General features: G+C 53.4%; 1 protein-coding gene across 1 annotated transcript; it reads right to left on the bottom strand.

Moving 5' to 3' along the window:
* Nucleotides 1-2,542: 2,542 nt before the first annotated feature.
* Nucleotides 2,543-5,440, bottom strand: LOC123599906 (EH domain-binding protein 1-like protein 1). The gene is made up of 2 exons (XM_045482385.1): nucleotides 2,815-5,440; nucleotides 2,543-2,565 (listed from the first exon to the last, which is right to left on the bottom strand). The coding sequence occupies exons 1-2, from the start codon at nucleotides 5,438-5,440 to the stop codon at nucleotides 2,543-2,545; spliced, it is 2,649 nt and encodes an 882-aa protein (XP_045338341.1).
* Between the last annotated feature and the right edge of the window lie 10,272 nt (nucleotides 5,441-15,712).

The following is a 15,712-nucleotide window of genomic DNA, read 5'->3' on the forward strand; positions in this document are numbered from 1 at the left end:
CAGCTTAGGTACACCAAGGCTCAAGGGTGAGTCCCAGGCCAGCTCCTGGAGGTCAGGGTCTGCTTTGCTCTTTCTTATATACCAACGTATGTTGATGTCTGCTCTGGGCTGGGTAAACAGAAATTACTTGCCTTTGTGTCCTTGGGGACCTCGTGACTGGTCAGGAAAACGGACGAGAGAACAAATATACACCGTTGGAAGGCACAGGGTCTGGGCCCTGGAGATAGGCTACAAACTTTAAATCTCAGATCTACCACTTACTAACTGAGATCTTTGGCAAAGACTGTTTTTAGGCCTCAGTTTCCTCATCTATAACAGGGACAACAATAGCATCTACATTATAGAATTGATGCCAGGATCAAACGAGCTAATCCACGGATCACTGGTTACTTAAATAGCTTGGATCTGATAGGGGGCAGGGGTGGATGCAGGTTTTGTGGGGCTTGAAGCTTAGAGAATTCGAGGAGACCCTCTTTGAAAAGAATTTTAAATATCTTACTTTTTCAAGATTTGGGTTTTTTTTTTTTTAATGTTTATTTATTTTTGAGAGAAAGAGAAAGGCAGAACACGAACGGGAGCGGGGCAGAGAGAGACGGAGACACAGAATCCGAAGCAGGCTCCAGGTTCTGAGCTGTCAGCACAGAGCCTGACGTGGGGATCGAACTTACAAACCATGGGATCATGACCTGAGCCAAAGTCAGACACTCAACCGACTAAGCCACCCAGGCACCCCACTTTTTCAAAATTTATAAAACATGTGACCATACGAACACATTGTAGATACCCTCCTAGGGCCTTGGACAGGACTCTGAAGCTTAAACCTTGTTAGCTTCTCTATATCTCTGACCTTGGGAAGAGGCAAGATTATGCAATATCTTCAATCTTTTCAAATCACTGCTTTCAAACCAGCTCTCCCCAAATACCCTTGTCCTGGCTGAAACCCGCTCGAGTACTCTTAGCTCTTTCTTGTGTCAGAGCCTGGAAGTTCATAGGCTCGTGTTGGAGGAATGGACTTGGGTCCTGCTCTGAATGTAGCTGTGTCTACTATTTTCAGCCCTGGGCCCCAGCTGGAGTCCGGATGAATCCAGCTAGGTCTTTAATGTCCTGTTAACAGACAGAGTACATACTTAATAAAGAATTGTAACTGACCTTCTCTATTATTGTTAATATGATAATTCTTCTAGTCAAAAAAATATATTGAGTATCTAGTATGTCGCAGGCACTGTGCTCAATCCTGGAGATCAAGCGGTGAATCGAGAAATTAATATCCTACCCACATGGTGCTTTCATTCTGGTGGAGAGAGACAGATAACACACATATAACCAAGATAATCACATGCTATGTTAAGTGCGCTACAGGAAACAGACAGGATGCTTTGACGGAGATCAACAGGAAGGATTCTATGAACAGCTGGCATTTGTGCTGAGCTCAACCATACCTACCATTTCTTGATTGTCTACTACGTGTCAGAAATGTCGTTAGGAACTTTCCAGTACTTTATGTCATTTAATCCCCCTGGGAAGTATATCATAGTCTTTCTCTTTTTTTTTTTTATTTTTTAAAATTTACATCCAAATTACTTAGCATATAGTGCAACAATGATTTTAGGAAGAGATTCCTTAGTGCCCCTTACCCATTGAGCCCATCCCCCCTCCCACAGCCCCTCCAGTAACCCTCAGTTTGTTCTCCATATTTATGAGTCTCTTCTGTTTTGTCCCCCTCCCCCCGTTTTTATATTCTTCTTGTTTCCCTTCCCTTATGTTCATCTGTTTTGCCTCTTAAAGCCCTCAGATGAGTGAAGTCATATGATTTTTGTCTTTCTCTGACTAATTTCACTTAGCATAATACCCTCCAGTTCCATCCACGTAGCTGCAAATGGCAAGATTTCGTTCTTTTTGACTGCTGAGTAATACTCCATTGTATGTATATCCCACATCTTCTTTATCCATCCATCCATCGATGGACATTCGGGCTCTTTCCATACTTTGGCTATTGTTGATAGTGCTGCTATAAACATGGGGGTGCATGTGTCCCTTCGAAACAGCACACCTGTATCCCGTGGATCAATGCCTAGTGGTGCAATTGCTGGGTCATAGGGTAGTTCTCTTTTCAGTTTTTTGAGGAACCTCCATACTATCATAGTCTTTCTATTTTTCAGACAAGAAAACAGAAACTCAAAGAGGTAATAGCAGTGTTAATATCTGCCTCATCTCCCCTCATCCTTCTCTGAGCTCCCTTGCCAGTGTGGTACTTTCCAGAACACTGAGGGCCCCTCCACCCAACGTCCTGCTCCTGCCTGCTTCCTTCCAGAGGGCTTTCTTAGGCATCTGTGAGCCACGAAGGGGAAGGGAGTGGCGAGTTCTGCCCCCGAGGGCGAGCTTCAGCCATCAAGGAAGTTGGTGCCTCCATCCTGAGTTAAGGTGATTTTGAGGTGCATTTCACACTGTCTTTCAGAGAGTCCCGGGGGACACTGAACCCCGTGGCTCATGGCAGCAAACCTCACATGAACGTGCCCTGCCCGGACTCACCTCCTCCCCGCCTTTACTTCTGCTTCTTGAAATCACCTCTCAAAGAGAATATAAGCACCTAACTCTCAGGGTGTAATTTTGGGGGGCCTCAGGCTAAGACAGAGCCTAAATGATTTTCCCAAGGCCACCCGACCAGGTAGGAGAACTGCAGTGTGGATCCAGGTTCACATGGACCACGCTCCACAGTCCTAACCCCTGTGCCCTATGACAATAGGCCTGAGGAGAGAGCCCAAGCCCCTCTGGCACCACCCCAGGCCCTTCCCACCCTGACCTCTCCTGCCTCACTCCCGGCCACCTCAATCCCGGCCACCTCACTCATGGCCACCTCACTCCCGGCCACCTCACTCCTGGTCATCTCACTCCCGGCCACCTCACTCCCGGCCACCTCACTCCCGGCCACCTCACTCCCGGCCACCTCACTCTCGGCCACCTCACTCCCGGCCACCTCACTCTTGGCCACCTCAATCTCGGCCACCTCACTACCGGCCACCTCACTCACAGCCACCTCACTCTTGGCCACCTCAATCTCGGCCACCTCACTACCGGCCACCTCACTCACGGCCACCTCACTCCTGGCCACCTCACTCACAGCCACCTCACTCCCGGCCACCTCACTCCCGGCCACCTCACTCTTGGCCACCTCAATCTCGGCCACCTCACTCACAGCCACCTCACTACCGGCGACCTCAATCTCGGCCACCTCACTCCCGGCCTCCTCACACTCGGCCACCTCACTCCCGGCCACCTCACTCCCGGCCACCTCACTCCCGGCCACCTCACTCTTGGCCACCTCACTCCTGGCCTCCTCACTATCGGCCACCTCACTCCCGGTCACCTCACTCCCGGCCACCTCACTCCCGGTCATCTCACTCCCGGCCACCTCACTCTCGGCCACCTCACTCACGGCCACCTCACTACCGGCATCCTCACTTCCGGCCGCCTCACTCCCGGCCGCCTCACTCTTGGCCTCCTCACTCTTGGCCACCTCAATCTCGGCCACCTCACTCACAGCCACCTCACTCTCGGCCACCTCACTCCTGGCCTCCTCACTCTCGGCCACCTCACTCCCGGTCACCTCACTCCCGGCCACCTCACTCCCGGTCATCTCACTCCCGGCCACCTCACTCCCGGCCACCTCACTCCCGGCCACCTCACTCTCGGCCACCTCACTCCCGGCCACCTCACTCCCGGTCATCTCACTCCCGGCCACCTCACTCCCGGCCACCTCACTCCTGGCCTCCTCACTCTCGGCCACCTCACTCCCGGCCTCCTCACTCACAGCCACCTCACTCACGGCCACCTCACTCTCGGCCACCTCACTCCTGGCCTCGTCACTCACAGCCACCTCACTCACGGCCACCTCACTCTCGGCCACCTCACTCCTGGCCTCCTCACTCCCGGACTCCTCACTCTCGGCAACCTCACTCTCGGCCACCTCACTCCCGGCCACCTCACTACCGGCCACCTCACTACCGGCGACCTCACTCCCGGCCACCTCACTCCCGGCCACCTCACTCACGGCCACCTCACTCTCGGCCACCTCACTCCTGGCCTCGTCACTCACAGCCACCTCACTCACGGCCACCTCACTCTCGGCCACCTCACTCCTGGCCTCCTCACTCTCGGCCACCTCACTCCCGGTCACCTCACTCCCGGCCACCTCACTCCTGGTCATCTCACTCCCGGCCACCTCACTCCCGGCCACCTCACTCCCGGCCTCCTCACTCCCGGCCACCTCACTCCCGGCCACCTCACTCTCGGCCACCTCACTACCGGCGACCTCAATCTTGGCCACCTCACTCCCGGCCACCTCACTCCCGGACTCCTCACTCTCGGCAACCTCACTCTCGGCCACCTCACTCCCGGCCACCTCACTCTCGGCCACCTCACTACCGACCACCTCACTCTCGGCCACCTCACTCTTGGCCACCTCACTCACGGCCACCTCACTCACGGCCACCTCACTCACGACCACCTCACACTCAGCCACCTCACTCACGGCCACCTCACTCCCGGACTCCTCACTCACGGCCACCTCACTCCCGGACTCCTCACTCTCGGCAACCTCACTCCCGGCCACCTCACTCCCGGACTCCTCACTCTCGGCCACCTCACTCTCGGCCACCTCACTCACGGCCACCTCACTCACGGCCACCTCACTACCGGCGACCTCAATCTCGGCCACCTCACTCCCGGCCACCTCACTCCCGGACTCCTCACTCTCGGCAACCTCACTCTCGGCCACCTCACTCCCGGCCACCTCACTACCGGCCACCTCACTACCGGCGACCTCACTCCCGGCCACCTCACTCACGGCCACCTCACTACCGGCCACCTCACTCTCGGCCACCTCACTCACGGCCACCTCACTCACGACCACCTCACACTCAGCCACCTCACTCACGGCCACCTCACTCACGGCCACCTCACTCACAGCCACCTCACTCCTGGCCATCTCATTCTCGGCCACCTCACTCTCGGCAACCTCACTCCCGGCCACCTCACTCCCGGACTCCTCACTCTCGGCCACCTCACTCCTGGCCACCTCACTCTTGACCACCTCACTCACGGCCACCTCACTCACGGCCACCTCACTCCCGGCCACCTCACTCCTGGTCATCTCACTCCCGGCCACCTCACTCCTGGTCATCTCACTCCCGGCCACCTCACTCCCGGCCTCCTCACTCTCGGCCACCTCACTCTCGGCCACCTCACTCTCGGTCACCTCACTCTTGGCCACCTCAATCTCGGCCACCTCACTCACGGCCACCTCACTCTCGGCCACCTCACTCCTGGCCTCCTCACTCTCGGCCACCTCACTCCTGGCCTCCTCACTCTCGGCCACCTCACTCCCGGTCACCTCATTCCTAGCCACCTTTTGCTCCAGGCACAGCCAACTGCTTGGGGACATAACATTCTCCAATCCTGCCAAGCCCTGTCACCCTCCATGCCTTTGCAAGTGCTGTGTCCTCTGCTGTAGCACATGTGGAACCCACTGTGGTCCATCCCTGGGCCCTCCACCTGATGAACTCCAGCAGTGACAGGCCAGCACTGATAAGAATCTTGTTAGTGTTGGGGCACTGGGTGACTCAGCCGGTGAAGCTTCCAGCTTCAGCTCAGGCCGTGATCTTGTGGTCTGTGAGTTCGAGCCCTGCATCGCGCTCTGTGCTGGCAGCTCAGAGCCTGGAGCCCGCTTGGAATTCTGTGCCTCCCTCTCTCTGCCCCTCCCCTGCTTGTGCTCTCTCTCTTTCTCTCTCTCTCTCTCTCTCTCTCTCTCTGTCTCTCTCAAAAGTAAATAAACATTTTTTAAAAATTTTTAAAAATCACGTTTGTGTCAAGTGCTCGGCATACAGTCTCTCATTCCATTGATACCAAAACTCTGTCAGACCTAACTCTACAGCTAAGGAGACGTCCCCCAAGGCGGTCACCAGAACACTGGGCTGAGAGGCACAGCGACTATAGAGCCCAGAGGAAGGAGGCCAGGCTGAGGGCGCTTCCTGCAAAGGAAGGGGCTGGGCCTCCAGCCCACCTCACCTGGGAGGGGAAAACTGGTGAAGGCATTACCCTTTCTACTTCCTGGCTCCTTCTCTGCCTTCAGGAGTGTACTTGGCCTTGGCAATGGCCTACTTCCCAGAATTTCTCATCAAAAATGGTTCTCGGAGGCTAAGCCAGTTCAGGGATGCCCAGAAGCCAAGAAGGTCCTGAATTCCCACTTTCAATCTTTTCTTCCTCGCCCCCAGCCTTGTTATCATCAAGCCCATCAAATGTCTGGTAAAGGCTCGCCAGCCTGCAGAACGTGAGCTGGCCTGGTGGGTACCAAGTTCTTGGCAGGTTTGGGGAAATGCCTTGTCAGTCCTTACTTAAAATCCTTTTAGGACGGCTTTTGGCCTCCTCAACTGAGCTCACGGTCCTCACCAGAAGCCCTTCATGATCTGAGTTAACGTCCTTCAGCCAGTCAGATTCACTCTTCCTTCTGCAAAGTGACGGCCTGGTCCCCAGACGTGCGTGTGCTCAGCCACCTGCATGTACTTCCATTTGTGTCCGCCGCACCATTCCTAGCTGCTTCCCGTCCCGTCTTCCAAACCCGGCAGAGATGTCACTTCCTCTGGGGAATCCTGGCTGAGTCCCCCTGTGTTCTGGGGGTGCTCCCCTAACACACGCCGACATCCGTGTGACAGGTCTGCCTCCCCACACGGCCAGGGGCTCCTCGAGGACAAGGATGTGTCACATTCACCTCCGCGGGCCTAGCACAGTGCCTGGCACAGTGGGTGTTGGTTAAGGGCATGAGCGAATGCGTAAGGGACACCCAGAGCAGGGGTTAGAAACATGAATGCTTTTGGGGGTCCAGCAACTCAAGCGAACTGGTGTCAGATGCTAGGGAGCGGGAAGGACGGTGGCAAAGGAATTTGAATTCGATGAGAGAAAACAGGTGAGTGAAATTCAGCCTCTGTTCACAACCACCACCACCACCACCACAACAGCAATAGCTAATTACGAACTTAATCTGCACCAGGAAAGAGGGTGCAGTGGTTCAGAGGGTGGACTCTGGAAATGGGCTGCCAGGTTTGGGGCCCAGCCCTCCTGTTAGCGGTGAGACTTGGGTCATGCCACTTGACCTCTCTCTGAGCCTCGCTCACCTCGTTCGCGAAACGGAAACAATAATGACACCTACCTTACAGGGTTATTGTGAGGATCCAAAGAGCGAAGACATGAAATGTACATGGGGTGGTGCCTGGAACACAGAAAACACCCAGGAAGTGCTACTGTTATTATTCCGTGATGGCCAGTGTTCAGAAGAAAGCCTCTCCATGAAGGCCACATGTACACAGAGCCCTGGATGCTGGAACGCTTGCTGAGCTCTGGGAGAAGAATGTTCTAGGCAGAGGGAAGAGCCAGGGGAAAGATCCTAAGGTAGAAGTGGCTTTGCTGGGTCTGAGGAGTCGAGAGAAGGCAGTGAGCTGGAGTGCAGTGAGTCAGAGAGGGGGGCCGGAGACTGGGTCCTGCACGGGAGGCAGGGATTAGGTCACGTAGGGCCTTCGAGGCCATGGAAGGAAGCCTGGATTTTATTCTGTGTCACGCGAGCCACTGGGGGAGTTTGTTTTAAAACAGAGGTTTTAGGGGTGCCTGGGTGGCTCAATTGGTTAAGCGTCCGACTTCAGCTCAGGTCATGGTCTCATGGGCTCGTGAGTTCAAGCCCCTCGTCCGGCTCTGTGCTGGCAGCTCAGAGCCTGGAGCCTGTTTCAGATTCTGTGTCTCCCTCTCTCTCTGCCCCTCCCCTTGCTCGTGCTCTGTCTCTCTCTGTCTCTCTGTCTCAAAAATAAATAAACATTAAAAAAAATTTTTTTAATAAAAGAGGTTTTATTATTTAGGTATGGCAAGGCCAACAGATCAGGAGACACCTAGGACTGAAGACATGGTTTGTTTTACTCACAGGTCCTAAGAGGAGGGGGACCACGTTGCTACAAGGGGTCAGGAAGCAGAGGGAGCAAGGGAAGAAAACTGGGCAGGAGCCTTTACTGTGGTTTCTGTGGGAGGAATGGATAAGGGAGGGGAAGGTGGTTTAGGATGGGCTAGTATGAATAATGCCCGCCGGCTCTGAGACATAGGGGCCATCTCCTGGTTGTCAAGTACCTGGCCCTGGGGTGAATAGGGCAGGGGGATAGTGGCCCTGAGTGTGAGAGCCCTTGAGGAGGTGTCTGGGCATATAGGCTCTGGATCTGTTGGCTTGCATTTGACAGACAAGCTTGAGGGGCACCTGGGTGGCTCAGCTGGTTGAGTGTCAGACTTTGGCTCAGGTCATGATCTCTTGCTTGGAGAGTTCAGCCCTGCATCAGGCTCTGTGCTGATAGCTCAGAGCTTGGAGCCTGCTTTGGATTCTGTGTCTCCCTCGTCCTCTGCCCCTCCCCAACTCATGTTCTTTCTTTCTCTCTCTCTCTCTCTCTCAAAAATAAAAATAAACGTTAGAAAATTTTTTTGAAAGGTAAGCTCGAGAGTGAGTTGTTTTTATCTCCAGGAATGGGCTAACCTTGGGAGGGGCAGCAAGGCCCCAATATCAAAGCATCAAAATACAGAAAATAAGAAGACATGGTTAATATAGCCAAGGAGGGATGGGGTTTACACTTTAACAAGGTTCTCTGGCTGATGTGAGGAAATAGTATTTTAGTGAGACAAGAGGAAAGAGAGGCCAGAGCCTAATGCAATGATACACACACACACACACACACACACACACACACACGAAATTATGGTGGGCCTGGACTAGGTAAGAGCAGGAGGTGGGAGCCAGGCTACTGTCAGGGTTTGTCAGGGACCTGATGGACATCTGATGAGGATGCTGTTTGGATTACAAGAGGCAACCTTCAAGGGGCCCATCCTGTCCTTCTTTCCAGGATTCACGCCTGCGTTTCCTCCCCCAGTTATGGTCTGTACTATCTCACTCTTCTGATGTTAATGAAGAGACTCTAGGAAATGGTACTTCCAGATTAGAGATTGAAGTGTCCAACACAGTGCCTGCCACATAGTAGGTACTCGACAAATAGACAGTTTTTCTTCCATCAGGGAGAGTATAAAGCCCAGCAGTCGGACAGATCATGGTTTGGTCCTGTGTCTACAATCTACTAGCTGGGTGACCCTAGACAAGTGATTTCATCTCTCTGCATCTCCTTTCCCTATTCTGGAAGCAGAGATTCGAGCACCTAGCTCTTCTGGGGGTTGCAGGGACTCAATGAGGCGATATAAGGGGCCCAGCCCTTGCATGCGCTCCCATCAATTACAGCAATAATTATCATGTCATAAGGAATGTCAGTGTGGGCCAGGCTTCGGAAGTGGGGCCAAGACTCCCAGAGAAATGGGACTGAGCCCCCTTCATTTCCTTCTTGAAGCCTACCTCCGGGCCTAATTCCTGCCCCTAGCTCCTAGTCCTCTGCTGGGCACCTCCTCAAAGAGCCAATAGAAAGCTGTGTTTACTCTGCCAAACTGACTCCCTGGGGAGGGAGGAGAGGAGAAATAAATCTTCCTGCCTTGGCTTTGAAAAGCAGCCTGTTAATTACCTAGGGTTCCAAGCAGCCTGACTGCTTTGTAAACACTTGCCAAGCTGGCCTGTCGATTAACCCCTTGGCACCCAGGACTGAGGTGGAGGAGTCTGGGTGTGGGTAGCTCTGGGTGTGGGTCGAGGGAATGAGGCAGCTGGGCATGGCTTTGGAGCCTTCAGAGAGGGAATAATTCAAGTGAACCACTCAGGACAGTGGAGGGGCGCCTGGGTGGCTCAGTCCGTTAAGCCTCCAACTTTGGCTTAGGTCACGATCTTGCAATCTTGCAGGTCGTGAGTTCGAGCCCCGTGTTGGGCTCTGTGTTGACAGCTCAGAGTCTGGAGCCTGCTTTGGATTCTGTGTCTCCCTCTCTCTTTCTCAGCCCCTCCCCTGCTCACACTCTGTCTTCTCTCAAAAATAAATACCAAAAAAATTTTTTTAATAAATAAATAAATAAAAACACTCAGGAGGATGGAATGGAATGACTATGACCAGGGTTTGATATTTCCTTCTCTAGGCCTGTCCAGTCCTGGCCTGCTATCCCCCAGCCCCTACCCCAAGACCCCTGTCTCAGGAATACGAGCCCCAAAGGAGTGGCCAAGGCTGAAAACTCGGCCTGAAGTTTCAGGCAGGGACAGTGTCCTGTTTGTGAGAGGCTGGACCAGAATGCCTGCTCACCTCAATCCCCTGGCTTTCTCCAGCTAACAGACACCCACCCGAGGGAAGCAGAGACCCACCTCCCAGGAGGCAGAGGACCCAGACCCTGGGCTGTGTCCACGTGTGGCTGGTTAGAAGGTAGCCTTGGCTGATGAATTCTTCTGTGAAGCAGGGGTTCAAATCTAGGCTGTTACTCACCAGTTGTGCAGCCTTGGGGCCATCACTTCACCTCTCTGACCTTCACTAACCTCACCTGTTCAATGGGGAGAACAGACGCCCATCCTAACAGTTTCACTGTGAGGCTTAAATGAATTCATGGATCCAAAGAGCTCGGGTAGGGTCTGGCACATGGCAAGCAAATGTACCGGCCCCTCCCTTGAAGTTCCTTGAATTCCTCCCTTGAATTTTACAGAAGAGTAAAATGAAGTTCACTGAGCTACCAAATTAAAGTCTTCCAAATGCTAAAAAAAAAAAAAAAAAAAAAAAAAAAAAAAATGATCATACCAATGCATAGCGAGTGTGTGTCAAAGTTGTATTTCACTTATTCGTAAGGAAACTATAGGATGAGAGGGCTGGTTCCAGCGACTTACTGAGGATCGGAGATGAAGCACAGAGAATGCTGGAAAAAGATTGCTAGTCAGATTCTAAACTGGCAAATACCCTGCAGGGCATGACTTACAACCTTTGGAATGATCTCTATTGGTCAGAAATAATTTGTTTCGCTATTTGTATTGTATTCGTATCTTACCTGTTTTCTACAACTTAGTGTCTTTGCTATCATACTTATAAAATGTCTGGGTCCAGAGACGTGACCTTTGGGGGCTTCTAGGATGATGTCCCAGGGGAACGATGATGGTTCATGCAGTCTCCTCATTGCCTCATCTCCAGGTTTTGTATATGTTTCCCTACAAAGTCAAGTGTTCACCGGATGGGAATTCCAAACTGCCAGAATTACTTCTGAATAAGAATTCCAGATCTTTTTGCTCTAAACAGCTAGTCCTATTCCTATGTTAGGCTGTTAGGTAAGAAACTGAGGTCCGGGGGTGCCTGGGTGGCTCAGTCATTTAAGCATCCGACTTTAGCTCAGGTCATGGTCTCGCAGTTTGTGAGTTCAAGCCCCACGACGGGCTCTGTGCTGACAGCTTGGAACCTGGAGCCTGCTTCAGATTCTGTGTCTCCCTCTCTCTCTCTGCCCCTCCCCCACACGCACTCTCTCTCTGTCTCAAAGATAAACACTAAAAAAGATTATACAAAACATAAATTAAAAAGAAAAAAGAACAAGAAGAAATTGAGGTCCAGGGTGTGGACTTGTCCAAGGTCACACAGCTATACCTGGGGGAGTGGCAGACGCCAGCTCTCACTGACTCCCATCCCCAGGTCCCCTGGGCAGCTTCCCTGGCCCTGCCCCAGGTCTGGGTTCCAGGTCTGAGTTCTCCACGATAGGCAGGAATTGACTGTATCCTGGTGGGGCCTGAGGGGGAAACCCACTTTAGCTGGAGCTGGATGGATATCATAGAGTCCTGAGGGCATTCACCATGGTTTGGGGGTTATCTGTGCTCAAGCAAGTGAGAGCTGGGACCCTAGAGCCTCTCGTGGCATCCATCCCCCAACACTTGTGAATTTTGCCGTGAGACACCCAGAAAGCTCAAGGCTAGAGGAAAAAACAGCAACAGACAAGAAGCAGCAGATGGGTTGCCATGGTGATCACCTCCTGGAGCTCCAAGTCTCTTTCTTTCTGAACAGAGATGGGGGCGCAGGGGAAGAACATGGCCACAGGAGAGAAAGCCCAAGTCCTGGCCCTGATCCACCCCGGAGGGACAGCTTGGTGTGTGCCCACTCACCTCCCCCTGGGTTGGAGGAGGACGGAGGAGACCATTTGTCAGCTGCCTGCTTTGTGCCAGGCATGGTGTGTGGAAGTTGTCCATTCATGATCTCATTTAATCCTCTTCCCAGGAAGCCTTTGAGGAGTGTGCTATTATCAGCATTTTATAGACAGGGAAACAGCAGCACAGGGAGGTGAAGCAACTTACACAGGAACGCACAGCTTGTTAAGAGCACCTGAGCCAATGCTCCAGACCCCTTCCTCTTGGAAGACTAGATACATCCCACCTAGAAATTTCAGGTCCGTTCCAGAGAAGGAAAGACGGGAGGGAGGCAGAAGCAGGGGGCAAAGAGGGAATGCTCCAGATCAAACAAGGTGGTGCTAGTCCCCACTTTCTGCCTGGGCACTTGGCCAGTATGTTACCTGGCACCTCGGGCAGGAAGCAAGCCCACGCTCAGGCAGCCCCCAGGCAGCGTGACACCACCATAGCTACAAAGCAAACACAGCAGTGCTCCAGCTCCGGGATGCCATCCAGAGCTCGCTTCGACTCCAATCCACATCAAGGTCTGCTTCAACTCTGCAGAAAACAAGACTTCTGCCTTCTCCCAGAAGCCTCCCCTCGCTGAACCAGAGCGCAGGCCTTCTCCCTCTCCTCCTCCTCACTGCTGTCCCTTCCCTCCTGCCCTGTCTCACCCCCATCTCCCCAAAGTGTCGGCCACTGTGCCATTGACCAGAGACCAGCTCTGGGACAGGAACTCCTAGTGGCTTCGATGAGCCCTGAAGAGCTTGGTGGAGGCCCCAGAGCTTTTGGAAGAGCCCAGCGGTATATTTTTAGCATGAGCCCAGCTCAGTCCTGCCTGCCAGGATGCCCTGCCTTCTCTTCCTCCATCCAAGCTGCAGGGCGACCATGTGAATCACAGGCCAGACGAGCCCAGGGCCCAGCCAGCCTGCGAGCCTCCCTCGCAGGGCCGAAGGTAGGGGTCAGCTTGCGTGTGTTCGCAAGTGTGGACACAGGCAGAAGCCAGCCAGGGTGCCCAGGCTGGGGGAGCAGGAGCAGTCGTCCCCTACCAAGCCCCGCACCAGCCAGCCCTGACCTCCTAGCCCTGCCAGCTTTGTCCGTCCATCCATTCATTCACTCATTCAACAAGTATTTGTTGGACATTTATTACCTTAGTGCTGGGATGAGGAGCATGAGTGAGGCTAAAGCCTCAGAACTGAACTCCTGACCTTTTCCCCCAGATTGGCTCCCCACTCAGTCTTCCCCATCCCCGTTGATGGCAACTCCATCCTGCTCATGGCTCAGGCCAAATTGCACATCCAGTCCATCACCAAATCTGTCATTTTGCCCTAGCTCGAAATATGCCCAGAATCCAACTACTTCTCACCCCTCCTACCCCGGTTCCTAGCCGTCAGGGCTGCCCTGCGTGGCTCACCTGGGCCACCGGGGCTCCCCGCTCCTGTCTCTGTCCCAACGCCAGCTTCTTCCCTGAAGTCTGAGAGGTGTCACAGAGACAAGGCAGACCATGCCTCTCGCGTCGCATGTACGCACCCCGCCCCACCCCAGAACCTGCGCCCTGGCTTCTCCCCTGCTGCTGGAGTGACCTGACCTCGCACACGCTCTCCACTCCCTCCCTCGCAGATGCCAGCTTTTCAGCCAGCCTTCCCTGTTGGTCCCATGTAACTCTGCAGCCCCTCCCTTTCTCCATATTTGTTGCCAAATCACAGGAGATATTTCTTTTCGTTCATTGCCAATCTCCCCACCCTGGAATGTGAACTCCATGAGGGCAAGTTTCTGTCTGCTTTGTTCCCTGCTTCTAGATCCTGCCTGGCCTGCAGCGAGGGCTCCTTAAGTAGTTGTGGAATGAGTGAATGAATGAACCATAAAAAAAACAAAAGTGGTCCCTGCCTCCACTCTTGCCATTTCCTGTCTGTTCCCATAGGGGTAGCCACAGTGGTTTTTCTAAAAAAAACATATTTTGTCTGTCAAGTCTTAGGGTAGGAGTCACTGCCTGAGATGACTTCTCTGGCCCCGGCATTTGGCAGCTCCTCTGTGCACTCCCTCAGTCCCCCCTCCCCTCGTTCTGTAATTGCCTGCATCCTGGTATTTCTCAGGGAAGGTGCAAGAATGGGGGTGTACCTGTCTCACTCAGGAGACGGGTACAATGGCTAAAGGAATGGACTGACTGGATCCAAAGCCTGGCTAAGATGTGGGAATTTAGGCACGTTACCTAACTGCCTGGGCCTCTGCATTCCCATCTGTAAAATGGGGACAATAGCAGTACCTTCCTCAGAGCCCCCCTAGGAGAGGAGTAAATGAGCTAACACACTTGCACTCAGAGTTGTGCGAGGCACAAAGTAAGCATAATATGGATGTTAGCCGTTATTGTTCTTTGCCTGGCACAAAACCTGGCCCATGTTTAGTACTCATTAAGTATTTGTTCGATGAATGAATGAATGAATGAGTACAGGGATAGAAGGATGAAAAGCGGCATGAGAACCTAAAGTAATCAGACCAAGCCCCAGGAAAGTCAGGAGGCTTCCTGCAGGAGGGGAGCCTTTGGCTGATTCCTGTAGGATGAGATGAGGATGAGTTAGCTGAGTAAGGTGAATGGCAGGGGCAGCAGACAGCAAGAGCAAAGGCCTCTCGCCTGTGGCAAAGCCTGATGCGTGCAGGGAAAGTCAGTCCATCCCTAGGGACAGACACTGTGGGCAAAGAGGCCAGGTTTCCCCTGTGCTGGCCATTTTGGGGACATTCTTGGGTGAGTGAACCGTGTTCTTCCCTCAGACCGGCTGTGCATGGTGGCTCTCTGGTCAGATCAGTGGCCCTCTCAGATCAAAGGAAGGCCAGCAAGGAAAGGAGGCTGCCACTTGCGGAGGGACCCCATGGGATAGGCCTGGATTTAACCTGCCAACCATCTCATGGTGAAGATCCTTACTTTCATCTAGAGATAAGGGGACAGAGGCCCCGCCTCATCCAGCTGTTAAGAGGTAGAGGCAGAGTTCACTCCAAGTTGGCCAGTTCCCTGTGGCCTCCCTCCCAGAGAGTCAGCCTGGGGTTCCTGGCAGCCAGGGTCTGCGTCTCCCTCTTTGCCTCGGTGATTCTTCAGTGGGTGACATCACCCATTCCTGATTCCCCTTTCGGAGCACAGACGAAGAAACTGAGCAAGGGAACCCCTCAATGGCTGTGGACTAACAGACAGTCAAGTTCGACCTCAGGTAAAACTTACCATATGGACTGGAAGATGAGCACCAAGACCTCTCCTACAGAGCTCTAGACAAAGGCAGACCTGGGCACCTGTGAGAGGTGCCAGGGGTGGGCCCCAAAAGGCTGCAGCTAGATGAGATTGAGAGTTGGTGCTGAAGGAGGAGGGACCGATCCTGGGAATCCTTGAGAGCATCTTACCCAACACCCACCCCTCCCATCCTCCCCCTGCCTCCCCCCACCCCTTCCTGCTTCACTTTTCTCATCTGTTGACTTTCTCATCAGCTGATTTATAGACTCCCTGCAAACATACCCCCAGCTGGGGTGGCCAGGGGGAAGCTCTAAGGAGTACGGCCAGGAGTTCAGGGTTCAAATCCCTGCTCTGCCACCTCTTAGTTTCGGAAGATACCACTCTCCTCTCTGAGCTTCGCTTTTCTTCACCTGTAAAGAATGACAACCTCTTCGACCTCTTCC

Source organism: Leopardus geoffroyi, chromosome C1 (assembly GCF_018350155.1).
Source record: "Leopardus geoffroyi isolate Oge1 chromosome C1, O.geoffroyi_Oge1_pat1.0, whole genome shotgun sequence".
NCBI lineage: Eukaryota > Metazoa > Chordata > Mammalia > Carnivora > Felidae > Leopardus > Leopardus geoffroyi.